Source organism: Puma concolor, chromosome D1, assembly GCF_028749965.1.
Source record: "Puma concolor isolate L17-30 chromosome D1, mPumCon1.1.hap2, whole genome shotgun sequence".
Taxonomy (NCBI): domain Eukaryota; kingdom Metazoa; phylum Chordata; class Mammalia; order Carnivora; family Felidae; genus Puma; species Puma concolor.
The window spans coordinates 28,894,964-28,922,099 of record NC_141676.1 but is presented as its reverse complement, the minus strand read 5'-3'; the positions used below and the strand labels follow the sequence as shown (position 1 = coordinate 28,922,099).

At 35.4% G+C, this 27,136-nt stretch overlaps 1 protein-coding gene across 1 annotated transcript in view; it reads right to left on the bottom strand.

Annotated features, from left to right (window-relative positions):
• The window catches only part of CCDC73 (coiled-coil domain containing 73), a 121,508-nt gene that overhangs the window by 44,031 nt on the left and 50,341 nt on the right, over positions 1-27,136 (bottom strand). The window contains exons 7-8 of the mRNA XM_025928706.2: positions 19,669-19,804; positions 19,123-19,202 (exon numbers count right to left, since the gene is read on the bottom strand). Of these exons, the coding sequence (XP_025784491.1) occupies positions 19,123-19,202; positions 19,669-19,804 (216 nt within the window). The remainder of the gene's footprint in view (positions 1-19,122; positions 19,203-19,668; positions 19,805-27,136) is intronic.

Sequence of the window (27,136 nt, the reverse complement as noted above, 5' to 3'; positions counted from 1 at the left end):
CTGGAAGGTCAATTAAAGAAGTATGGAACTAAATCATATGTTGTACACCTATACTTACATAATGTTATATGTCAATTTGTCTCAATAAAGTAGAAAAAATTTGGGACTTGATTCATTAGGCAAAAGAGAAGTTATTCAGTCTATCGTTCCTTCTATATATACTAAATATCTAGCATGTCCAGCACAGAGAAGCAATGCATTACACTAGTAACCTAATAAAGTTAGTTTGGCAACAAAAGTGAATAAAAACCAGATAAAAGAACTTTGGCTAAGGGGCTGTTTTATTAATCCAGGCATGAGATGATAAATGTCTATATTACTGAGAAATGGAGAATGGAATATATGAGATATTTTAAGATATAATTGAGTAGACAAAGGGAATGAAGGAAAAAAATTATTCCAGAATATCTAGGTGAAGCTAGGAGAAATGAAAATAAAAACCATAAAATGTGGAAGAGAAAGCATGAAAATGGAAAAGAAATGGGAAGTCTACTTCACTGATGAAATAGATGAAAATGTATTTAAGACAAGAAACAAGAGGTTAACGATCTGAGACTATCAAGCAAGCGAAAAAAGCACAAATCACTAAGCCTGAGCCAGAGGTTGTTATTATTTATATTTATATCTTTATATATCTATATCTAGATCTAGATATAGATATATATATAGATATATCTATATATCTATATATATATATAAAGACATATCTATATCTAGATCTAGATCTAGATATAGATATGTCTTTATATATATATATAGATATATCTATATATATATCTATATAGATATATATATAGATGTATATATAGATATATATAAAAGTCTTTCATTCATGTTTTTTTTTTCAAATTATAAAAGGCTACCCATGATAAATTCCCCCAAACGAAGTTCCAATGTCCTAGCAATGGTTCAACTTCACTGTCAGCAAGAAGATTTCCTTTGAAAGGAGAGTTGTATGAATTTGGGGGATGGCCGGGGGAGAGAGGAGGGATGTTGAGAATGAAGAATCAATTCAATATGTGCTCTGCTGACCCTGAATTTACAATAAGTCATAGAAAGAGATGACCCTTCAGGTAGCTGAAAATATAGAACTGATATTAAGGGAAATGTGAGGCTGGAAACGTAAAGTCATCTGCATGAAGTGAATCACTGAATCACAGAATATGAGCTAACTGAAAGAGATAATACGAGAAAAGAATAACAGAGACCTTAAGATAGAACTTTGGAGGAATGGAAAAAAAATGATGATCAGGGAGCCAAAGGCATTTGTAAAGAACTTTAAAGGGCACCTGGGTGGCTCAGTTGGTTGACTGTCCAACTCTTGATTTCAGCTCAGGTCATAATCCCACGGTCATGAGACTAAACCCCACATTGGGCTCTGAGCTGAGCATGGAGCCTGCTTAAAATTCTCTCTCTCCCTCTGCCCTTCTCCCCAGCTTGCACTCTCTCTAAAATAAAAATAAATAAATAATTCTTTTTAAAAAAGACACTTAAAAAGTGAGTTTATCACACAGATGATATAAAACGAACCCATTTTACATTTTAGACATCCAATATTTTGCAAAACACAATATTCTGTAATTAAACACAAAGTGTCAGCAGTATCAATTAGGATGCTTTGGTTACAGGTATCAGAAAACCATATTTAAACCATCAAATACTAAGGACATTTATTCTTCCACATAACAGGGAGTCCAAAGTTGAGCAGGTTCTTCACTTTTATTCAACATAGTACTGGAAGTCCTAGTCCCAGCAATTATACAACAAAAAGAAATAAAAGGGATCCAAATTTGTAAGGAAGAAATAAAACTCTCACCATTTGCAGATGACATGATGCTATACATAGAAAATCCTAAAGACTCTACCAAAAAACTACTAGAACTGATAAATGAATTCAGTAAGGTCACAGGATACAAAACAAAAACAGACACAGAAATCTGCTGCCTTCCTATACACTAATAATGAAGCAGCAGAACGTGAAATAAAGAAAACAATCCCGTCTAGGTGCATCTGGGTGGCTCAGCTGGTTGAGCATCCAACTTCAGGTCATGATCTTGCAGTTTATGGGTTCAAGCCCCACATTGGGCCCTGTGCTGACAGCTCAGAGCCTGGAGCCTGCTTCAGATTCTGTGTCTCCCTCTGCCACACCCCTGCTCACACTCTGCCTCTTTCTCTCTCAAAAAAATAAATGTTAAAAAAAAAAAAAAAAGAACAATCCCATCTACAATTATACCAAACACAGGGGCACCTGAGTGGCTCAGTTGTTTAAGCGCCTGAGTCTCGATTTCAGCTCAGGTCATGATCCCAGGGTGGTGGGATGAAGCCCCATGTTGGGCTCTGCACTGACAGTGCAGAGCCTGCTTGGGATTCTCTCCCCCTCTCTCTGCTACTCCCCCACTCTTGTCTGTCTGTCTCTCTCTCAATAAATAACAACTTTAAAAAAATAGACACATAGATCAATGGAACAGAACAGAAAACTCAGAAACAATTATATGGTTAAGGGGCTCTTGGGTGGCTCAGTCAGTTAAGCGTCTGACTTCGGCTCAGGTCATGATCTCACAGTTCGTGGGTCCAAACCCCATGTTGGACTCTGCACTGAAGGCTCAGAACCTAGAGCCTGCTTTGGATTCTCTGTCCCCCTCTCTCTCTGCCCCTCCCCCACTTTTTCTCTCTCTCTCAAAAATAAATATTAAAAAAATAAAAAATATATGGTCAAGTAATATTTGACAAAGCAGGAAAGAACATCCAATGAGAAAAAGTCTCTTCAAAAAATGGTGCTGAGAAAACTGGACAGATACATGCAAAAGAATGCAACTGGACCACTTTCTTACACCATATACAAAAATAAAATAAAAATGGATTAAAGACCTAAATGTGAGACCTGAAACCATAAAAATCCTAGAAGAGACCACAGGCAGTAATGTCTCTGACATCAGTTTTAGCAACATTTTTCTAGATATATCCCCTGAGGCAAGGGAAATAAAAGCAAAAATAAACTATTGGAACTACATCAAAATAAAAAGCTTCTGCACAGCAAAGGAAACAATCAACAAAATTAAAAGCCAACCTACAGAATGGGAGAAAATATTTGCAAGTGACATAATTGATAAAGGGTGAGTATCCAAAATATATAAAGAACTTATAAAACTCAACACCCAAAAACCAAATAATCCAATTAAAAAATAGGCAGAAGACATAAACAGACATTTCTCTGAAGAGAAATTTAGATGTCAAACAGACACATAAAAAGATATTCAATATCTCTCATCATCAGGGAAATGAAATCAAAACTACAATGAGCTATCACCTCAGGCCTGTCAGAATGGCTAAAATCAAAAACTCAAGAAACAACAAGTGTTGGCAAGGATGTGGAGAAAAGAGAACAGTAACACATTGTTGGTGGGAAAGCAAACTGGTGCAGCCACTGTGGAAAAGGGGGGGGGGGAGGGAGGGGGAGAGAGAGAAAGAGAGAGAGAGAAACTTAGACTCTTAACTATAGAGAACTGATGGTTACCAGAGGAGAGTTGGATGGGGGGATGAGGATGGGGCTAGGTGATGGAGGATTAAAGAATGCACGTATGATGAGCACTAAGTAATGTATATAACTGCTGAATCACTATATTATATTCCTGAAATATGACACTGTGTGTTAACTATACTGGAATTAAAATTAAAAACTTATTTAAAAAAATTAAAAAATTAAAAGTTGGGCAGGTTCTTGTGTTGGTTGATTCAGGGACTCAACGACTAGGATATTTATTAAAGACTAGGTATTATCAAAGACTAGGATATTTTTATTTCTCCATTTTCCATTCCCGGGGCTGTCCTCATTGTTCCACTGTTGAGACTATAGGAAGAGGCCAATATAGGTACTGCATAGCAACTGTGTCTTCCTGGAACTCCTGAAGAGTAAGAAAATTTTTCTTTGAACCACTTCCTGCTGGCCAGAACTAGATTACAAGCTCATTCGTGAACCAAACACTGGCATGAAAAATGGAGAGTATATGAAGTGCCTTAGAGACAGACTGATCATATAAGGTGGACTGGATATTGGGGGAATTGTCACAATGTCCACTACAAGAAAAATTTCAGCTACATTGTAAAATATACAGGTTGTTTAGACTATTACTTACTACAAACATTACATAGTACAATAGAGGATAAATGGAGAGTATTTTTTACAAGCTGATTGACCTTAAGTAATTCACCTACTCCCTTGAGGTTTTGGTTCCCTTTCCAAAAAAAGGAGAGATTGGATCCAGTTAATGGTTTTTAAATTGTGCTCTGAGAAGTCCTAGAGGTTCCATGGAGACCCTTCATGGCTACTAATAGAGGAGAAAGAGCCCCTGGTATATGTCCAGTGTTCCTCCAATGCTTCCTTCAATCACAACAGCTCTACCTTATTTATCTTAATATTGAGCTTCCACATCTCACACTGAGGGTTCTGCAGCTCAAATAAAGACAAAAACCAGATTAGATGATCCATATGATTCCATGAAATTTAGAGATGATCTGAAGAAGATAGTCTGGAGAGAACCAGATGTTATAGAAATAGAAAATAGTTCAAGTGTGAAGGGAGAAAGAACAGTTGATGAGTCAGAAGGAATTTCAGACTTTATTATCTGATAAAGGAATTTAAAGGCAAATGATGCTGTGTTTCAGTGGTCTTAAAAGGCTTTCCAAATAAACCACCTATAGTTTGTAGTACAAAAAAGCTGAATCCGTCAAAACTGCCTTAATCCTTACCAAGTAACAATAATCCCATAAATTTCTATGGTGTGTTGGACTTTCTGAAGTGTTTTACCATGCATTTATTGTTTTATATTTATTTCACATATATAAAATAAGAAAGGCAGAAATCATTATGTTCATATTTAAAAACAAGAAAATAAAAGGGGGAAAGAGAAAAGCAACACCCGTCTATATACATCTGGGTCAAGTACCTCTTTGAAATGACTATAGTTGAAAGGTATAGTTTTTTTTTTTTTTTAATTTTTTTTTAACGTTTATTTATTTTTGAGACAGGGAGAGACAGAGCATGAACAGGGGAGGGTCAGAGAGAGGGAGACACAGAATCTGAAGCAGGCTCCAGGCTCTGAGCTGTCAGCACAGAGCCCAACCTGGGGCTAGAACTCACGGACCACGAGATCATGACCTGAGCTGAAGTCAGCCACTTAACCGACTGAGCCACCCAGACGCCCCGAAAGGTATAGTTTTAAAGAAAAAAGATAATATGATGAATAAAGATAAATAGAATAAATGAGAAATATTATGCAGGGAATTATGTGTTGGCAGGAGGAGACAAATGGACTGGGTGAGGTAGTGAGGACTGAAGGACTAGAGGTAAAGAGAACAACTTTGAGAGTGTAATAGTACAGATGATAGAAAACAATGCTCTGACTGGAGAAAGAGGAGGGCCAAATGAAAGAGCCCAAAGGAAGCAGTATTTAATGATAAAGTTTCAAGGTAAGGACATACAGGTCTATAGATCTTTATAGCAAGGCATATAAGGAGCTGGTATTTCAGGAGTATTAATAGTTAACAATTTCCTCTTTTAACAAATATATGATTTCTAACGGGGAATAAGAAAGCAAAGAAACTTATGTGAATAAATTGCTTATACTGCCATTACTATCAGTAAAATGGTTCTAATTGAACATTCTGTAGCCAAACAGGTTCCAATTCTGGCTTCAGGTAACTTATTTAACTTCTTTCTGTATCAAGTTCCTCATCTGTAAACTGGGAATATAATTTTTTAAAAACTAACAAAGTGCCTGGTGTGTAATACTCCATGCAATGTGTACGTTGAGTATCTACTATGTGCTAGACACTGTTACCTATTATTACTACTAAGGTGAATCTAAAGGATTCTAGGATTATTTTCTCTACTTTTAAAATAGTCTGAATTCTTAATAATGGTATAATTAAATATCCTTTTATTTATTTAAAGAATTAAGATTCCTTCTTTCACAGCTAAAAACAATAAGAATTTTCCTGTAGACCATGAGCTCCTCAAGGAAAGGTGCCATGTTTTATACTTATCCCATAGCAGCTTAATACATTCAGGAATCTAAAGGGAACTAAACAGGGGCACCTGGGTGGCTCAGTCAGTTAACTATCTCACTTCAGCTCAGGTCATTATCTCGTGGTCCATGATTTCAAGCCCTGCATCAGGCTCTGTGCTGACAGCTCAGAGCCTGAAGCCTGCTTTAGATTCTGTGTCTCCCTCTCTCTCTCTCTCTCTCTCTCTCTCTCTGCCCCTCCCCCACTGTGCTCTCTCAAAAATGAATAAATGTTAAAAAAAATTTTTTTAATAAATAAAAGGAACTAAACATTATAATGACTCTAATAAAAAAGTGATGAACATGATTATGAAAAAAATGTGACTTATCTTTACCTAAAATAAGATTTAATGAAATCAAATGGGATCAGATGGGATTGAGCCCTGCATCAGGCTCCTGGAGCCTGTAGCCTGCTTAAGATTCTCGTTCTCTCTCCCTCTGCCCCAGTGTATTTTTTTGGCTAGAAAATAACCTTGACTGCTGTAATCAACAGCCCTAAATTTGTGACCTTAAAATAGGTTAATTCTTCACTATAAGTACAGATCCAAGAATATGCTAGAAAACAACAATTACAGAAATAAGATGGTATAATAAAACATTACTCTAGAACTAGAGGGTCTTTGACTTAACAAACTTATTGAACAAAACAATGTATTGCTCTTATTATTTCCACCCTGGATAAACATTTAAAAACAAGGGTTGGGAGCTAAACTGACTATGGTTACTGAGGGTATTAAAAAAAAAATCTAGTAATTTCAGCAATTAATTTAATTTCTTAAAAATTTATGGGATGCCTGCGTTAAGCATCTGACTTCGGCTCAGGTCATAATCTCACAGTTTGTGAGTTCAAGCCCCGCATCGGGCTCTGCACTGACAGCTCACAGCCTGGAGCCTGCTTCGGATTCTGTGTCTTCTTTTCTCTCTCTCTGCCCCTCCCCCACTTGTGCTCGCTTGCTCACTCTCTATCAAAAATAAATAAACATTTAAAAAAATTAGGAAATTAATTCAAAGGAAAATATCTGTTAGAGGACCTTAAAGTTTTAATCTCAATTCAGATTTACAGGATATTTGGCTAATTTTTATATTGTTACTCAGTATTTAGTCAAATATCATCTGAATGTTAAAAGCAAATCTTTTAGGGCATCTAAGTGGCTCAGTCGGTTAAGCACCCAACTCTTAATTTCCACTCGTGTCATGATCCCAGGGTCATGGGATCAAACCCCAGGTCAGGCTCCCTGCCAAGTGTGGAGCCTGCCTGAGATTCCTTCTCCCTCCCTCTGCCCCTCTCCCTGCTTGCGCCCTCCCTCTCTCTCTGAAATAAAAATTAAATAAAATTAAATAAATACAAAATAAAAACAAATCTTTTGTGCTCAATTGATTCTTTTTAAAAAAGCCACCAATAATACTGGATTTAAAATAAGGCACATCTTTACAAAATGGTGTTTTCAAAAACTTGCTTTCAAGCTGCTTTTTTTGGTGCACTAAAATGATAATTTTTAAAATTTGCAACAATTTTTTAACTTTTAATTTTTTATATTGTATTTTCCTAAAGCAAGATACACTTATAAGAAGTAAACAAACATTCTAATAACTTAGAAAGTAAATTATTGGATGCCTTTTAATGCTAGTTTCACACTAATGATCTAGTCTAGTTTTACTCCTAAGACACAATGTTCTACTGATAAAAGTATAATTAAACTGAAGTGTATGTCACTAAAACTTACATTCACATAAGTGGCTTACAATTATCTGAATTAATAAAGGAAAATCCTTTTTCTACAAATTATTTCTTCTGTCAAGGTTATAAAGTGCAACAAACTCCTATGGCTTTCTACGCTTTTCAACTGAAAACACAGAGCTGTTGTAATTAGCTAAGTTTTATAGGAGATACTCTAAAATGCATCAATTCCTATTACAATAATTGTTCTGAAACAAGAAAGTGGGAAAGGGGAGGGTAAGAGTGAAAATCCAGTATATGGCTGACAAAAGTAAAAGCTAATCATTTCTTATGTCTTTCTTTTTCTTATATTAATTACTTAATCTTAAGAACATAATAAATTAAAATCAGAGACCTCCATGAAATGAGTTTCCACTGAAAATATGCTTTTGATTTTATAGCCCTTATAGCTTTTAAATATCCTGAACTTTTAGTACATTGTCTGTTTTCTAACCATTTTATTCAAAGCTGTTAGCACAGCGAATAAACAGCACAAGCTTTGATCTCATTAAATTACAACTTATAGTTCCTAGAGTCATAAATATTGTGCTCTTTTTTCCTTTACCCCTCCTTTTCTGGTACAGGGTAGTCTGTTAAATATCACTATCTCCTTGAGTGCTCTGACGTTTACTCAGACAAATACCAGAGGTTATGAATGCTGCTCATAGATAGTATCAGGAATTCTTCATGATTGCCATAATAGTGAACCCAGCATTCAAAACTGTAATATCTAGTTTAATCTAACAGCTAAGTTTGGTCTATTTAACTTTGCTTCCCCCCCCCCCAAAAAAAATCCATCTCGTCACAAACCAATAGCTTAACTGTTCTAAATAAAATCATAAAACAGAATAAAAAAATAAAAATTATCTTTGGGAAAATGATTAAAAGTTTTAAGTGAGTGATATAGCCAATGTTACCAGACTTGATTAGCTTCTGAAAAAGAAAATAAAAAATGAAAAAGCTTTTCTGAAAGTTAAAAATTAAGACTACATAAAAAATACAAAATTCTTATACCTAGAATGTCTGAAATATTACAAATGGCTATTAAAATGTATTTTTAAATTTTTACTCTTTCAGCTACTCAGACTTAAAACTCTCAATGTAAAAAAATCCTCTCACTTTACCTGTTTGTACACTCTCTCTTCCAAGAACTACTAGGTACAACAGCATGGTCACTGACTGTAATGCTCTCTAGAGAGATAGGCCACCACTGCAGGACATATCAGTACATTGAGTTAGCCCTGGTAGGGCTCCAAGACCTGGGAAAAATGGGTAAGTGTGCTCATGAGCAACACTATTCTACCTGTGCAAAGAAAGAGACATTCTCTTTAACCTAATCTGCCAATGGTTTTACAAGAGCCTCGTCTCCATCTACAGGCCAGTCTTAAACTATATGTTAGAAATATATTATTATTATGCTATAATGAAACATTTGTCCTTATTTAATGAAAAAAACCCATATAACTTAATACAGAAACTTATGAGGTATAATGTAGTAATGTAAATAATGTAAAAACTGAACAAAAGCATATGAATATTTTAATATAATCACTAAATTAATGTGATTAATCAATTAACTCACTAAGAAAAATATTAAAATATAAATGAATCAAAGAGACATCACCAAAAATGTGCTTATGCACAAGTAGTCAGTATTTAGTTATTTATATTTATTTGCATTCGCAATTAATATTGACAAAAATGAATGGTCCTTTTAACAATCCTCTGATTTGAGACTACAAATTTTTAAATTACATATTTTCTCCTTATATTAAAAAAGCCATCTTTAATATTCTAGGATGTGACTGAAAATAAATGTTCTTTACATAAAAACTGTCTAGTTTTCTAGATAGACTTAAAACTTTCAAGGGCTAGGAACATATGCTTCTAATGTTTTACACTGAGCTACACTATGCGCTTCCTTTCTGATGCTTCAGGTATAAGGATAGAATCCAGGGAATATAAAACCATTTTCTTGGCTTATAAGAAAGTTATAAGACCAAAGAACTAGATACAACAGTGTTACAAATATTAATGGCCTTTGGGCTCTGGCTTAGCATTTAGAATCCACTTCAATCTTTATTTTAAGTAATCCTGCTTTCCTTGAAATGATGCTAAAACAGAAAGTAACAAAATTTCCTGATTTCTTGAGTTATGATTTAAACTATATGTTATTTATCTCACAGCACAAAACACTCCTCTTCAAAACTTAGGTCTGTCACTCTAGGCTTAGTTTTAATTTCAGTAAAATTAAAACTAAGCCCGTCAGTAAAAATGGAGGGCTTCTTATTTCCAGTCAAACAAGTAAGGAGTTTAAACTTCGTCCCGACAACTTTATCCTGACAACAAATAAGAGCTGAACAAACTGAAAATCAACAACTCTTCTTAGATCTGTCAGAGAAATGAGGTCATAAAGGAACCAGCTACCTCAATGATTGGAGAGACAGACGGGTGAATATGGAGAATTATAAACTACCAGAGCAGAAATCCACAAACAGAAACCTCTGCAAGAACTAATGCCAGTACAGGAAAAGCTGAACTGTGACTGACTGACTACCAGAGGCCCAGTGTGGAAAACCCTGAGAGTTAAAACAAAAAAAAATTTAGGGGGACATAGTCATGGGGGAACCCCCCACCCAAACACTTTTGTGAATTTCACTTCCAAGTCTTCTCACAGTGAATATCAGAAAAAAATATTTCCTCCTGCTTCCAGGAGGAGGAGGGGAGAAGGAACCATTGTGAAATATGCCAGGGCATTCTGCTCTTCTAACAAGGGCTGACCTCAGGAGAAGCTACTGGACCTGAGCCTAAACTACCTAGGGAAAGGGTGATACCCAAATCCAGCCCCCTCCAACCATCCTGTACCACTCGAGAGAAAAAACTGAGAAGTACTGTGAAGTTCACAGTCCAGTAAACTGTATAGACCACTGCATCCCAAAACAGCAGATTACAAATCCTTCTCAAGCTTACATAGAACATTCACCAGTCTGGACTGTAAAACACACCTTAAAAAATTTAAAAGACAAAAATTATATAATGTCTGCTCTTAGACTACAATAAAATTAAACTAGAAATCAATAAATGGTAGCTTGAAAATACTTGGAGCTTAAACAGCACACTTCTGAATAACACATGGGTCAAAGAAGAAATCTCAGGAGAAATTTTAAAATATTTTGAGCTAAATGAAAATACAACTAAACAAAATTTGTGGAATGCAATGGAAGCAATGGTTACAGGGAAGTCGACAGCATTGAATGCAGATGTTAGAAAAGAAAAAATACCAAAATGTGGAAGCAACCGAAGTGTCCAATGACAGATGAATGGATAAAGATGTGATATATATACACAATGGAATATTAGTCAGCCATAAAAAGGATAACACCTTGCCATGTGCAAAAACCCAATGGGCCTAGAAGGTATTATGCTAAGAGAAATATGTCAAAAGAGAAAGATAAATACCAGAAGATTTCACGTATATGTGGAATCTAAAAAAATAAATAAATAAAAAGCAGAAACAGACCCATAAATACTGAGAACAAACTAATGGTCACCAGAGGAGTCGGGTTAGGGTATGGACAAAATAGATGAAGGGGAGTAGGGGATGCAGGCTTCCAGTTTTGGAATAAATAAGTCACGGGGATAAAACATACGGCATAGCGAATACAGTCAATGGTCTTGTAGTAGCATTGTATGGTGACAGATAGTAGCTACAGTTGTGGTGAGCAGAGCACAGTGTATAGACTTATGGAATCACTACGTTTTATACCTGAAACTAATGTAACATTATATGTCAAATACAATTTTATTTAAAAAAGAAAAAGAAAAAATCTAAAACATCTAAACTTTAAACTTAGGAAACTAGAAAAAGCAAAGTAAAATCAAAGTAAACAGAATAAGTAATAAAAATTAGAGAGAAATAAATGAAAATGAAAATGAAAACAATACATCAATAGAGAAAATCAAGGAAACCAAAGGCTGATTCTTTGAAACAATCAATAAAATTGATAAACCTCTAACCAGGTTAAGAAAAAAAAGGGACACAAATTACTAATATCAGAAATGAAAAATTGGACGTAACTATAGATCCCATGGACATTAAAGGGAAAATTTTTTTAAATACTATAAACAACTCTATGCTCACAAGTTTGATAACCTAGATGAAATAGACTAATTCCTTGACACAATCTGCCAAAACTCACACAAGAAGAAATAGACAATCTAAATAGACCTAAATCCATTAAAGAAATTGAATCAATAAGAATCTTACAACAGAAAGGACCATGCCCAAATGGGTTCACTGGTGAATTCTACCAAACATTTAAGGAGGAAGTTATACCAATTCTGTATAATCTCTTTCAAAATATGGATACAGAAAGAATACTTTGAACTCATTCTACAAGGCCAGCATTATTCTAATAACAAAACAAGAATAGGACATTATAAGAAAACTACAGACTAGTATTTTTCATGAGCACAGATACAAAAATCCTCAACAAAATAACAGTAAATTAAATCCAACGATATATAAAAATAATTATATACCATGACCAAGTGGGATTTATCACAGTTATGCAAGGCTGGTTCAACATTCAAAAATTAATGTAATCCACTATATCAACAGGCAAAAGAAAAAATCACATGATATCAATAGATGTGGAAAAAGCATTTGATAAAATCCAACACCTACTTATGATAATAACTCTTAACAAACTGGGAATAGAGGGTAACCTCCTTGATAAAGAACTAGGAATAGAGGGGAACCAACTTGCTAAAGAACATCTAAAAAACATCCTACAGATAACATCATACTTAATGATGAGAAACTTCACACTTTCCCACTAAGATTATGAACAAGCCAAGGATACCCCCTCTCACTAAAACTTTTCAACACCATACTGGAAGCCCTAGCTAGTGCAATAAGAAAAGGAAATTAAAAAAAAAAAAAAAAAAGATACACAGATTTAAGGAAGAAATAAAACTATCTTTGTTCACAGATGACATAATTGACTATGTAGAAAATGTGAAAGAATCAACAAAAACCTCCTGGAACTAATAAGTGATTATAATAAGGTTGTAGGATATAACATTAATATATAAAAGTCAATCACTTTCTGTACTGGAAAAACCTACAGTTCTTCCCTCTGGTACAGGGAAAAACCCAGTTCTTACTCCTGTGTTTTTTTCCTGTGTGTCTCCTTTACACAGAACACTTCACTTCTGATGCTTCTGGTCACCAAGGGTTTGAGGGTGTCCCTCCCCCCTGCCCGGCCCCACGCAATTCTCTGCAACATCAATTGAGTGTCCTACAATTTAATTCACTTCTGACACTATCTACTTGAAGGCTGTGTCAGATCCTGTAAGTGAAGAGCTCAGTCCCATAAGACAGCTCCCATCCCACTTCAGATGCCAATCTCAAGGCCAGGTGTTTCTGACTAATTGACTATAAATAGAGGTTCCCACTATCCCCTCTTAGGTTCCATTAATTTGCCACACCAGCTCACAGAACTCAGAGAAATACTTAAGTTTACCAGTTTATTAACATGTGATAAAGGATATAGATGAATAGCCAGATGAAGATATCCAAAGTGCAAATCTGGGAGGGTCCCAAGTACAGGGGATTCTGCCCTGGTGGAGTTGAGGTGTGTCACCCTCCCTCTGAGATGGGCACTACTGGGATTTTATGGAGACTTCCTCATGAAGGCATGATCAATTACTAATGCCATTTCCAGCCCCTCTTCCCTTTTTGGTGTAGAGGGAGGTGGGAAAGAAGCAGGGCTGAAAATTTTAAGCTTCTAATCATGGCTTGCTCTTTCTGGTCACCAGCCCCCATTCAGGAGCCCATCCAGAGTAACATTATTAGAACAAATGATGCACCTAGTGCTTTTACCACTTAGGAATTTATAAGGGTTTTAGCAGCCCAGTGTCAGGGGCAGGGTGAAAGACCAAATATTAGAACAAGAGATGTTTTGGGGCACCTGGATGGCTCAGTTGGTTAAGTGTTCAACTCTTGATCTCAACTCAGGTGTTGATCTCAGGGTCATGAGTTCTAGCCCCACACTGGGTTCCATGCTGGGTGTGAAGCCAACTTAAATTATATAGATAGATAGATAGATAGATAGATAGATAGATAGATAGATAGATAGATACAGAGAAATAGATGATATAGATACAGATATATCTTAAAACAAGAGATGTTGTTAGTGCTTTTATCACTTAGGAAATCACGAGTGATTGAAAATGGGAGTAGATAATATTTTCTATGATCTCACAATTTGCTATACACTAGCAATGAACAAATATAATTTGAAAATAAAAACATGTTACCATTTACATTAGTACCCCCCAAAATTAAATCTTTAAGTAAGAATCTAACAAACTATATAAAAGATCTATGTGAGAAGAAATACAAAACTCTGGTGAAAGATATCAAAGAAGAACTAAACAAATGAAGAGATATTCCACATTCATGAATAGGTAAACCCAATATTTTCAAGATGTCAGTTCTTCCTAACTTGATCTTAGATTCATTACAATCTAAGTCAAAACCTCAGCAAGTTACTTTGTGAGTGTCAGCAAAGTGATTCTATGGAGAGACAAAAGACCCAGAATAGCTAATTCAAAATAAAGTCAAGGACCTTCAGTACCCAACTCTAGGACTTACTATAAAGCTACAGTAATCAATACAGTGTGGTATTGGTGAAAGAATGGACAATTAGATCAGTGGAACAGAAATGAGAGCCCAGGAAAAAACCCACTGAGAGTTGACATGGAAGCAAAAGTAATCTTTTCAACAAATAGTGATGGAACAACTGGACATTCACATGCAAAAAACAAAAAACAAAAAACCCCCCACAACTATAGACCAAGACCTTAGATCCTTCACAAATTAACTCAAATGGATCACAGACCAAAATGTAAAATGCAAAACTATAAAGCTGCTAGAAGATAAGACAGATAGAGAAAATCCAGCTGACACTGTGTATGGCAATGACTTTTTAGGTACAATGCCAAAGTTAAAATCCACATACTCAAAAAATTGATAAGCTGCACTTCATTAAAATTAAAACCTTCTGCTCTCTCTTCTGCTTTGGATATTTATCTCCAAAATATCAAGAACATGAGAAGTCAAACCACAGACTGGGAGAAAATATTTTATTTATTTATTTATTTATTTTTAATGTTTATTTTTGAGAGAAACAGTGCAAACAGGGGACGGGCAGAGAAAGAGAGGGAGATACAGAATCTGAAGCAGGGTCCAGGCTCCAAGCAGTCACCACAGTGCCCCATGTGGGGTTTGAACCCATGAACCATGAGATTCAGACGTTTAACAACTGAGCTACCCAGGCGTCCCTGGGAGAAAGTACTTTAAAAAGATACATCTGATAAAGACTGTTATCCAAATTATACACAGAACTCTTAAAAGCCAACAATAAATGAACAACCAAATTAAAAAATGGATAAAAGGTCTGAACAGCCACCTCACCAAAGAAGATATACAGATGGGAGGTAAACATATAAAAAGATGCTCAACATCATATGTCATTACGGAATTGTAAATAAGAACAACAGAGAGATACCACCACACAACCATGTAGAATGTGCAATTGCTGGTGGACATGCAAAATGATATAGTCACTTTGGAATATGGTTTGGCAGTTTCTACAAAATGAAACATACTCTTATCATACAATCCAAACAATCATGCTCCTTTGTATTAATCCAAAAAAGTTTTAAACACGTGCACACAAAATCTGTACACAGATATTTATAGTAGCTTTATAGTAGCTATAGTAGCTTTATTCATAACTGCCAAAACTTGCAAGCAACCAAAATGTCCTTCAACAGGAGGATGGATAGTTTGCGGTACATCCAGCCAAAGGAATATTATTCAGTACTAAAAAAAATAAAAATTAAAAAAATAAAAGAGCTACCACGCCATGAAAAGACATTAGACAAAACTTAATGCACACTACTAATAAAGCCAATCTGAAAAGGCTACATTCTATATGATTCCAACTCTATAACAGTTTGGAAAAGGCAACACTATGGTGATAGTAGGAAGATTAGTGGTTGCCAAGGGTTATAGGAAGGGACAGATGAAAAAACAGAGCACAGAGGATTTTCAGGGCAGTAAAACTACTCTGTATGATACTACAATGGTGGTTACAGGTCATTAAACATTTGTCCAAATCCAGATAAAGTACAAAACCAAGAGTGAATCCTAATGTAAATAATGGAATTTGGATGATACTGATGTGTCAATGTAGGTGCATCAATTGTAACAAATGCACCATTCTGGTATAGGATGTTGACAGTGAGAGAGACTGTACATGTGTGGGTCAAGGAGTATATGAGAACTCTCTATACTTTCCATTAAATTTTGCTATGAAGCTAAAAATGCTCTAAAAAAAATAAAGTTCATTTTATTTTTTTTAGAGAGACAGAGCATGTGCACACCAGCAGGAGAAGAGCAGAGAGAGAGGGAGAGAATTGCAAGCAGGCTCCACACTCAGCACGGAGCCCAGGGCAGGGCTCAAGCTTACAACCATGAAATCATGACCTGATCTGACATTAAGAGTCAAGCTTAACAGGCTGAGCCACCCAGGCACCCCTTTAAAAAATAAAGTTTATTAATTTAAATCAATAAATAAAAATAGTGAAATTCAATGTATACATATAGCTATAAATGCTTGGGGTATTTTTCTTCCCTTTTAAACGCAGAACCCATTTAAAACCGAGATGAAACACTGACCCAGGGGCACCAGTCGGTTGAGCATCCGACTTCTGCCCAGGTAATGATCTCATGGTTCGTGAGTTCAAGCTCCATGTTGGGCTCTGTGCTGACAGCTCAGAGCCTGGAGCTTGCTTCGCATTCTGTGTCTTCCTGTCTCTCTGGCTCTTCCCAGCTCATGCTCACACTCTATCTCCGTCAAAAATAAATAAACTTAAAAACAACAACAACAACAACACTGACCCAAAATTTAAAATTTCCTCAAAAGTAATGAAGTATCTGGATAATATCATCCATATTCATTTATTTATTGAGTCCAAAATATGTACTGCAAAAATGACTTATTGAGGTTTGGGGTATAATCCTTGTAAAAAAGAAATTTCTTTGTACTAAATCAACCAATCAGCTTATACAGAAACTGAATTGGGGAGCTTGGCCTCACTAATGTTAACACTCTGACCAGTGTATAATCAGTATCCCAACAAGAAACAGATGGTATACATAAATTAGGATAATTTGAAGATGATTTATTCACAAAACTGTAGACACAATATAAAGGAACCATAAAACATGGTGCAAGTTCTAGGGGCCAGCAGCAATGGAGATGTCACTACACTGGACCCAAAAAACAACAAAAAGGTAAGTTACTGGAACCCAGAAAGAGAGCATTACACAGAGTAGGCCAGTTTGAGAGAACTAGTGATATACTGAGGGACAAGGCCACACTAAAGTGACCTCACATAGAGGGAATTCCCTGTAATTCACTCTCTTTCCTCCTATCTCCTGTCCAGGCTGCTTTCCACTGGCCCAACTCAACAGGAAGCCAGAAGATATGGGAACACAAATGGAATCCACATAGGTAAGCCTTACAAGGAGAAAAGGATGGATACATCTGAATCTGGAGGGACAAATGGAAGGTATTTTGCACATTGATAAATAATTACAAAGTGTAACTTACTAGTAAATATTTAAGTGGCACTCAGTAAATGTTAGTTTAGAGCATTTACTGAGCGTCAGTAAAGATAGGTATCTCTCTCTGTCTCTGTCTCTCTCTATACACACACAGACACACACACACAGACACACACACACACACACACACACACACACACACACACACACACACACACACACAAATATAATACTCTCAGGGATAGGGAGGTGGTCCAAAGTGGCATTATTTCAGATGGGGCTTTGAAGGGAGTAGGGAAAGGAAACAAGAGGTCATTTGCTGAGAAAATAAGAATAAGGCCTTCCTACTTCTCCCTCCTCTAATACCAGTCTTCCCTTGTATGAGTGAAGGTATTTTTAGTTGCAAATAATGGAAAATTAAACTGGTCCAAACCAAACTAACTTAAATAATAATGGGGATTTATTGATTCACATAACTGAAAAGTCTAGAGGTACAGAATGGTAGGGTTGGTGGATCCAAGGACTCAAAAATGTCATCAAAGAACAGGTTTCTTTACTTCACACCAATCTGACATCCACATTGTCAGGTTCCTCCTTTTTGGTTTCTCATGTAGAGAAATGACTGAGAGCCACAGTGAGGGTTACATTCTTATTGGTTTATAGCCACTAGCTAAGGTCATCTGTCCACTTCTGAGCCAATGACTGTGATATGAGGAATAAAATATGTTTATGGCTTTATGCCAATTTAGAGTTCAATGTTCAAGTACTCCTTCACTCACGATACTCCAGGCATACCAGACTTCTCCAGTCCTTCACATATACTAAACTCTTTCCTATACCTAATCCTAGCCAAAAGTCTGAGAAGCTATTACTAAAAATCTTCCTTGTCTCAAGGCTTTTGCATATGCTATTCTCCTTGCCTGAAACATTTTTCTTTTCTCTCCCCTACCCCTTTACCACCAACATAATAAATTCACCTATTATAATGTCATCACATCCTTTACTTTTTCTTCATATCATTTATAACAGTTTTAAATTGATCTGTGTGATTATGTATTTTGTGTCTAATTCCTCCATTGGACTACAAACCTCAAAAAAGCAGCAAAATGTGTTATTTTCTTCAGACTTGTACCCGTAGTGCTACATTACATAGACTTGACACAATCAAATACTAAAGAATGAATGAATAAATGGTGCTGAGATCGACATATAGTAAATGTCTATTGGCTACTCATGTCACCATAAAAATGCATGCAACTGGTGAGAGTCAAACAATATTTTTTTAAGTTTATTTACTTTGAGAGAGAGAGCATGAGCAGGGGAAGGGCAGAGAGAGAGAGGGCAAGAGAATCCCAAACAAGCTCTGCACTGTCAGTGCGGCCCCAATGCAGGCCTTGAACTCACTCACAAACTGCAGGACTGGAGTTCACAAATCATGAGATCATGACTTGAGATGAAACCAACTGATGCTTAATCAGCTGAGCCACCCAGCTACCCCAAGGAACAATATTTTGAATGGTTTAGAACAAACTCATTCATTACATTTACAGGAATCATAACTCATAGTTTATGAATCTATATTTAAAACATTTTATTTTTCTTACATCAAAAAATATCTACCCAACTTTTTCTAGTAATATTTCATAAAACTAATTATTTTACACTGTAATTCTAATACTATGAAACTGTATCAATCATACCTTCTTTAAACTGCATATTTCAGATTCTTGTTTTTTATTTAAAGCTGAAAGTCTGTTGTTTAATTGTATTGCTTCCTGTACTGCAATATGAAAAACATTTAGAAAAATATTATATTTAACATACATTTTAAGGAAAGTATCACTACAATGGACAGTGAAAGCAGCCTCAATGCAATATATACAATTATTTTTGAACATAAATAATATTTATTAAAATGTTATTTACTATTACCAGTAGCAGATAATTTCAATTTCCTCATTATAAGTAAGCCCATTTAATCACTCCTATTAAAACCATAAGTTTAGGGGCTCAGTCGGTTGAACTTCCTACTTCGGCTCAGGTCACGATCTCACCGTCTGTGAGTTCGAGCCCTGCGTTGGGCTCTGTGCTGACAGCTCAGAGCCTGGAGCCTGCTTCGGATTCTGTGTCTCCCTCTCTCTCTAACTCTCCCCTGCTCATGCTCTGTCTCTGTCTCAAAAATAAAATAAAACATTAAAAAAAATTTTTTTAATAAAAAAAAAAAGTTTAAATAAGGTAACACCTACCATTTTGTTCTAATTTTCCATGATTCTCTTTTACCAATCCAAATTGACCTGTTATTGTGGCATAATATTTCTCAATTTCATTCAGTTGCTTCTGATGATCTTCTTTAGCCAGAAGATGTAACTGGACTTTTTGTTCCTATTGTGAAGTTATTTTAAATGTTATAAACCTATAATACACCCACATATATATACATACACATGTTTAAACATACATAAAAATGTACTGTTTTTAGTAACTATTGTTATGAAATAGGCCATGAAAAAGTGCTGAGAACACAACAAGGAGGAAATGTTAGGAGATATTTCTAAACCTGTGTAAAATTAAAGCACATTTATTTTTCTTGTAACAAAATGGTCACTTAAATTTATGCTGCCCCTATTTACAATTTCTTTTTAAAAAAGCAACTGGTTTCACTTATAGAAAAGATAATCAGTCCAAGCCAGCACTAAGCAAAATCACGAGAATATTGAAGTAATACTCTTTATAATTAAGGAAAAGAATTTGTTTTTCTAAATTTGGGGGCATAATTATGAGTGCATTATCAAAACTCAAGTATTTTTAATTTTAATGAGTATAGCACCTTCTCACTGCATTAAAAAACTGAATGATGAGGAGAGTCTGGGTGGTTCAGTTGGTTGAGTGTCTGACTCTTGGATTTGGTTCAGGTCATGATCTCACAGTTCATGAGTTTGAGTCCCACGTAGGGCTCGTGCTGATGGTATGTGACCTGCTTGGGATTCTCTATCTGCCTCTCTCTCTCTCTCTCTCTCTCTCTCAAAACTAAACTTAAAGAATTGAATGATGAGGATAATATCTATCAGAGGCAGGGAGGCAATACAGTATAGTAGAAAGTCTACTTAGCTGAGAGACACAATTGGCAAAAATTGGACCCAAGGTATAATATGGACCTTTACTACTTTCAGCTAAAGAAGATTGTTTTGTCACACTTAGAAATATGACTTTAAATTTTAAAAAGAGGGATTGCCTGGCTGGCTGGCTCAGTCAGTAGAGCATATGCCTCTTAATCTCAGAGTTGTGAGTTCAAGCCCCACATTGGGTGTGGAGTCTACTAAAAAAAAAAAGTCATTAATAAATTTTAAAAAGAAATATAAGGTTAATAGAATAACATTTTTTAAAGGTTTTGATCTTGACTTGGTACTAGTAGACTCACTTATTGGTTTCACAACTTTCCTTCATTTAGGTCACATGCTTCAGCACCTATGATGATAAGCAGTGATAAAAACCAGTGTATGTCTATGGACTGACACTCAGTAATTGTTTTATGAGTGAATTGTTGTTGTCCTCTGGGGCTCCAACAGTGAAAATTTGTTAGATATACCTGGCCAGTAGCTGTTTCCCCTATCCAATATTATCACAATTTCAAGTATTTACTTCAAATATTTCTTCCTCATTATAATCTAGGAGGATTAAAATTTGCAGGTTCTCTTCTCCCCTAGTCAAGTGAAGGGCATACTGCTCAAAATAAACCAACTGATTTCTACCTTTTTGGAATCTGAAACTCGAGCCAAAAAGACTATAAAACTAAAGTTTGGCAGTGATCCTATCCAGCTGATAAGACTTCTGTCCCGGGTTCCTACATCCTGCTTCACAAACTCTGGAATTACCCTGATCCCTGCTCTTTCTCAAACCCATTCTTCACTCTCCGATTGATTATGAATGCCTCCACTAAATTCTCTTTCGCATAAAATAAAGAGCCATTTCCTACTGCTTTAAAATCAAAGTACAGGCAGTATACTAGTCAAAAGCTAGTTGGCCTGTGTTTAAATCCTGCCTCTGTAATTTAGTTGCTGTGTGACCTTGGGAAATCTACCCTATCTTTAAAATAAAGATTCTAAAAGTATCTCCCAGAGAGGGTTGCTGTGAGGATAAAATGAAATAATACAAATAAAACACAACGAACAACGCCTGTCACTGAATAAGTACAATATGTTTTGTTATTACTCCTTAACCAATAAAAGTGCCTTCAATAGTTTTATTTGGAATAACATTAGCCCTCATATTAATAGAGAATACATAAATAAGTTGTACCTAACTGTATTATCTTGGCAAATTTGATAATAATCTTAACTTTTTCAAAGATACTTTTTAATGATTTAAAAAAAAATTTTTTTAATGTTTATTTATTTTTGAGAGAGACAAAGACAGAATGCAAGTAGGTTAGGGGCAGAGAGAGAGGGAGACACAGAATCTGAAGCAGGCTCCAGGCTCTGAGCTGTCAGCACCGAGTCCAATGCGGGGCTCAAACTCATGAGCTGTGAGATCATGACCTGAGCCGAAGTCAGACGCTCAACCGACTGAGCCACCCAGGCACCCCACTTTTTAATGATTTTAAGCAAAGTGATAATATCATTGGTAATGATCACAATGGATCAATTGAAAGTTTCTTATGCACTTCTATGGGCTCTTCAAATTCACTATGGAGTCATTTGAATTAATCACATAGCATTTATTAACGCAAAAAGCTGACAAGTATACTCACCCCAGAGATCTTATGTCTATCTGGGTAGTTACTATGATTAATAACTAAATAATGAACAATAATAAACCAAATTCCATTCCTCTAAAATATCACTTAATTGGGGCCCCTGGGTGGTTCAGTCAGTTAAGCACCTGACTTCGGCTCAGGTCATGATCTCATGGTTTGTGAGTTCGAGCCCTGCATTGGGCTCTGTGCTGACAGCTCAGAGCCTGGAGCCTGCTAAAGATTCTGTGTATCCCTCTCTCTCTGCCCCTCCCCCACTTGGGATCTGTTTCTTCTCTCTCCCTCTCTCTCAAAAAAAAAAAAAACATTAAAAAAAATTTTTTTAAAGACACCACTTAATTCTCTAATGTAGAGAATTATATTTGCTTTCAGAAGATGGGTAGAAACCTAATACAATTTCACTAAAATTAGTCTAAAAGCATTATTTTAATTCAAGGAATTTTTCTTTAAGTTTTTACTTTAATTCCAGTTAACATACAGTGTAACATTAGTTTCAGGTGTACAATAGTCACTCAACAATTCCATATATCACCTGATGCTCATCACAACAAGTGCATGCCTTAATCCATATCACTATTTCACCCATCCGCCCTACCCACCTCCCATCTTGTAACCATCAATTTGTTCTCTATAGTTAAGAGTCAGTTTTTTGGTTTGTCTTTTTCCTATGTTCATTTTATTTCTTAAATTCCACATATGAGTAAAATCATATAGTATTTGTCTTTTTCTGGCTTATTTTGCTTAGCATTATATTCCCTAGCTCCATTCATGTTGTTGGAAATGGTAAGATTTCATTCTTTGTTACGACTGAATAATATTCCACTGTGTGTATACACACAGACACATATATTAAATATATACACACACACCACATTTTTTTCTTTATCCATTCACCTATTGGTGGACATCTGGGTTACTTCCATAATTTGGCTATTATAAATAATGCTGCTATAAATATACAGGTGCATATTTCCCTTTGACTTTGTGGGATAAATAGCCAGTAGTGCAATTGCTGGGTCATACAGTAGTTCTCTTTTTAACTTTTGAGGAACCTCTGTACTCTTTTCCACAGTGGCTGCACCAGTTTGCATTCCCACCAACAGTGCATGAGTGTTCCCCTTTTCACCACATCCTCACCAACACTTGTTTCCTTTGTTTTTGATTTTAGCCATTTTGACAGGTGTGAGTTGATATCATTGTAACTAGCATTTCTCTGATGATGAGTGATGCTGAGCATCTTTTCATGTGTCTGTTGGCCTTCTAAATATCCTCTTTGGAGAAATGTCTGTTCATGTCTTCTGCCCATTTTTTAATTGGATTATTTGGTTTTTGAGTATTGAGATTTAGAAGTTCTTTATGAATTTTGGATACTCACCCTTTATCAGATGTATCATTTGCAAATATCTTCTCCCATTCTGTAGGATGCCTTTTAGTTTTGTTGTTTCCTTTGTTGTGCAGTACTTTTATTTTGATGTAGTCCCAATAGTTTATTTTTGCTTTTATTTCTCTTGCCTCAGGAGACAGATCTAAAAAAAATGTTGCTACAGCTGGTATCAGAGAAATTACTGCCTGTGGTCTCCTCTAGGATTCTTATGGTTTCAAGTCTCACATTCAAGTCTTTAATCCATTTAGAATTTATTTTTGTGTATGGTGTAAGAAAGTGATTCATTTCTTTCTTTTACATGTTGTACAGATTTCGGAACACCATTTGCTGAAGAAACTGTTCTTTTCCCATTTTCCCTGCTTTTATGCCAGTAACATACTGTTTTGAGTACTACTGCTTTGTAATAAAACTTAAAGTCTGGAATTGTGATGCCTCCGGCTTTTTCTTTTTCAAAATTGCTTTGGCTATTCAGGGTTTTCTGTGGTTCCATACACGTTTATAATTATTTGTTCTAGTTCTGTGAAAAATGCTGTTGGTATTTTGATAGGGTTACATTAAATCTGTAGACTTCTTTGGATAGTATAGACATTTTAATAAAATTTGTTCTGGGGTACCTGGGTGGCTCAGTTGGTTAAGTATCTGACTTTGGCTCAGGTCATGATTTCATTGTTCATGGATTCGAGCCCTGCATTGGACTCTGCACTGACAGCTCAGAGCCTGGAGCCTGCTCTCTATTCTGTGTCTCTCACCCTCCCTCCCTCAAAAATAAGTAAACGTTATGTATTTCTTCTTCTAATCCATGACCACGGAAATGTTTTTCCATTTCTTTGTGTCATCTTCAATTCCATTCATCAGTGTTTTATAGTTTTCAGAGTATAAGTCTTTCATCTCTTTGGTTGGGTTTGTTCCTAGGGATCTTATTATTATTTGTGCAATTGTAAATGGGGTTGTTTTCTTAATTTCTTTCTGCTGTTTCATTATTGGTATATAGAAATGTAACACACATTGATTTTCTATTTTGTGACTTTACTGAATTCATTTATCAGTTCTAGCAGATTTTTGGTGGAGTCTTTCAAGTTTCTACATATGGTACCCTGTCATATGCAAATAGTGATGGTTTTACTCCTTCCTTACCAATCTGGATGCCTTTTCTTTTTGTTGTCTGACTGCTGTGGCTAGGACATCCCACACTATGTTGAAGCAAAGTAGTGAGAGTGGACATCCTTGTCTTGTTCTTGACCTTAGGGGGAAAGCTCTCAGTTTTTCCCCATTGAGGATGATGTTAGCTGTGGGTTTTTCATATATGGTCTTTAATATGTTTACATATCTCTTTAAGCCTAACTGTTGAAGTTTTTTTTTTTTTTTTATCATGAATAGATATTATACTTTGTCAAATGCTATTTCTGCATCTATTGAAATGGTCATTAACCTTTCTCTTACTGATGTTATCATGTTGATTGATTTGCAAATATTAAACCACCCTTGCAATGCAGGAATAAATCCCACTTGATCATGGTGAATGATTTTTTTTAATGTATTGTTGAATTCAGTTTGCTAATATTTCATTGATTTTTGCATCTGTGTTCATGAGGGATATTGACCTGTAGTCATCTTTTTTTGTGGTGTCTTTATCTGGTTTTGGTATCAGAATAAGGCTGGCTTCATAGAATGAATCTGAAAGTATTCCTTCCTTTTCTATTTTCTGAAATAGTTTGAAAATAGGTATTAACTTTTCTCTAAATATTTGGTAGAATTCACCTGTGAAGCCATCTAGTGCTGGACTTTTGTTTGTTCAGAGTTTAATTACTTATTCAATTCATTTGCTGGTTATTAATCTGTTCCAATTTTCTATTTCTGATTTAAATGTTTTGGTAGTTTATATGTTTCTATGAATTTGCCCATTTCTTCTAGGGTGGCACATAGTTTTTCATAATATCTAATTGCATTTCTGCGGTGTTGGTTGTCACTTCTCATCTCATTTGTGGTTTTATGAGTCCTTTCTCTTTTTTTCTTGATAGGTCTAGCTAGAGGTCTATCAATTTTATTGATTCTTTTCACAGAACCAGTTTCTGATTTCATTGATCTGTTTTATTGTTTTTTGTTTTTAGTTTCTAGATCATTTATTTCTGTTCTAAAATTTATTATTTCCTTCATTCTGCTGGTTTCAGGTTTTGTTTGTTCTTTTTCTAGCTTCTTTAGGTATGAGGTTAGGTTGTTTGAGATTTTTGTTTCTTGAGGTAGTCCTGTATTGCTATAAACTTCCCTCTTGGAACTGCTTTTGCTGCATCCAAAAGGTTTCTGACCATTGTATTTTCATTTTCATTTGTTTCCATGTACTTTTTAATTTCTTATTGACCCATTCATTGTTTAGTATCATGGTATTTAACCTCCATGTATTTGTGGTCTTTCCAGACTTTTTTCTTGTGGTTGACTTTTAGTTTCATAGCATTGTTGACCAGGAATTTTTCAATTTTTCAGTTTAGATCTATTTTTATATAGCCTTTATGACTACTGTCCACTACATATTAATATAGGTTTCCTCAATCTTTCAGTTAAAAAGTCATAATATGCTGTCAATGCCTGCAAAGATTAACAATCCTAATAACTAAAACTAGAGCAAAGATTAAAGTGATTTCATAGGTTTTCTCTACATAAAATAATTTGTGATATACTCTAATCCAACATCCTTTGCTTGAAGCCAAAGTCAATTCAAGTAAAATGCAGTTTCATTTGTTTGCATTACATAATTTCCAAATATATTAGCCTATTCAGTTGCCATGATAAATACTATAAAGACTTTCAAATTACATGAGCACCTACAGCTCATTAGCCCACACAGGCCCATATGGGACTGTTCACATATGAACCTAGTTGGCTGCTCTGATTTAGTTTTGATAATCAGATGAAGAAACCAGTTGTCAAGTTTGTCACTAATTGCATGCCAGCAAATAGCTTAAATTCTTTGGGAAGCAACAACAAAAACAGATTGGTGACACTTGCATGAGAAACCCAAGAATAGAATTACTCTGTTTAAAGACTAATATACATAACTTTATAGTCTTATTATTAAAACTTTAGGGGCGCCTGGGTGGCTCAGTCGGTTAAGCATCCAACTTCGGCTGAGGTCATGATCTCGCGGTTTGTGAGTTCAAGCCCTGTGTCGGGCTCTGTGCTGACAGCTCAGAACCTGAAGCCTGTTTCAGATTCTGTGTCTCCCTCTCTCTCTGACCCTCCCCTGTTCATGCTCTGTCTCTCTCTGTCTCAAAAATAAATAAGCGTTAAAAAAAAAAATTAAAAAAAAAAACTTTAATATTACACATGATATAATAAATAAAGATAATTTTATTGAGATGATTAAGAAATAGTTAAGAACATACTGTTTTTGTTTTTTGGTTTTTTTTTAACTCTGTGAATTGATTCAAGCTATTTTCTTTTTTAACACAATTTTACTACTAAATGCAAGGACTTGTCCATAAGAAAATGTTAGGATTCATTGCTTTCCAAATACAAACTTAAATTTTAACAAACTTAATCCATGAACATCAAGATTAGAGGAAAAAAAGACAGCTCCTGCATAATT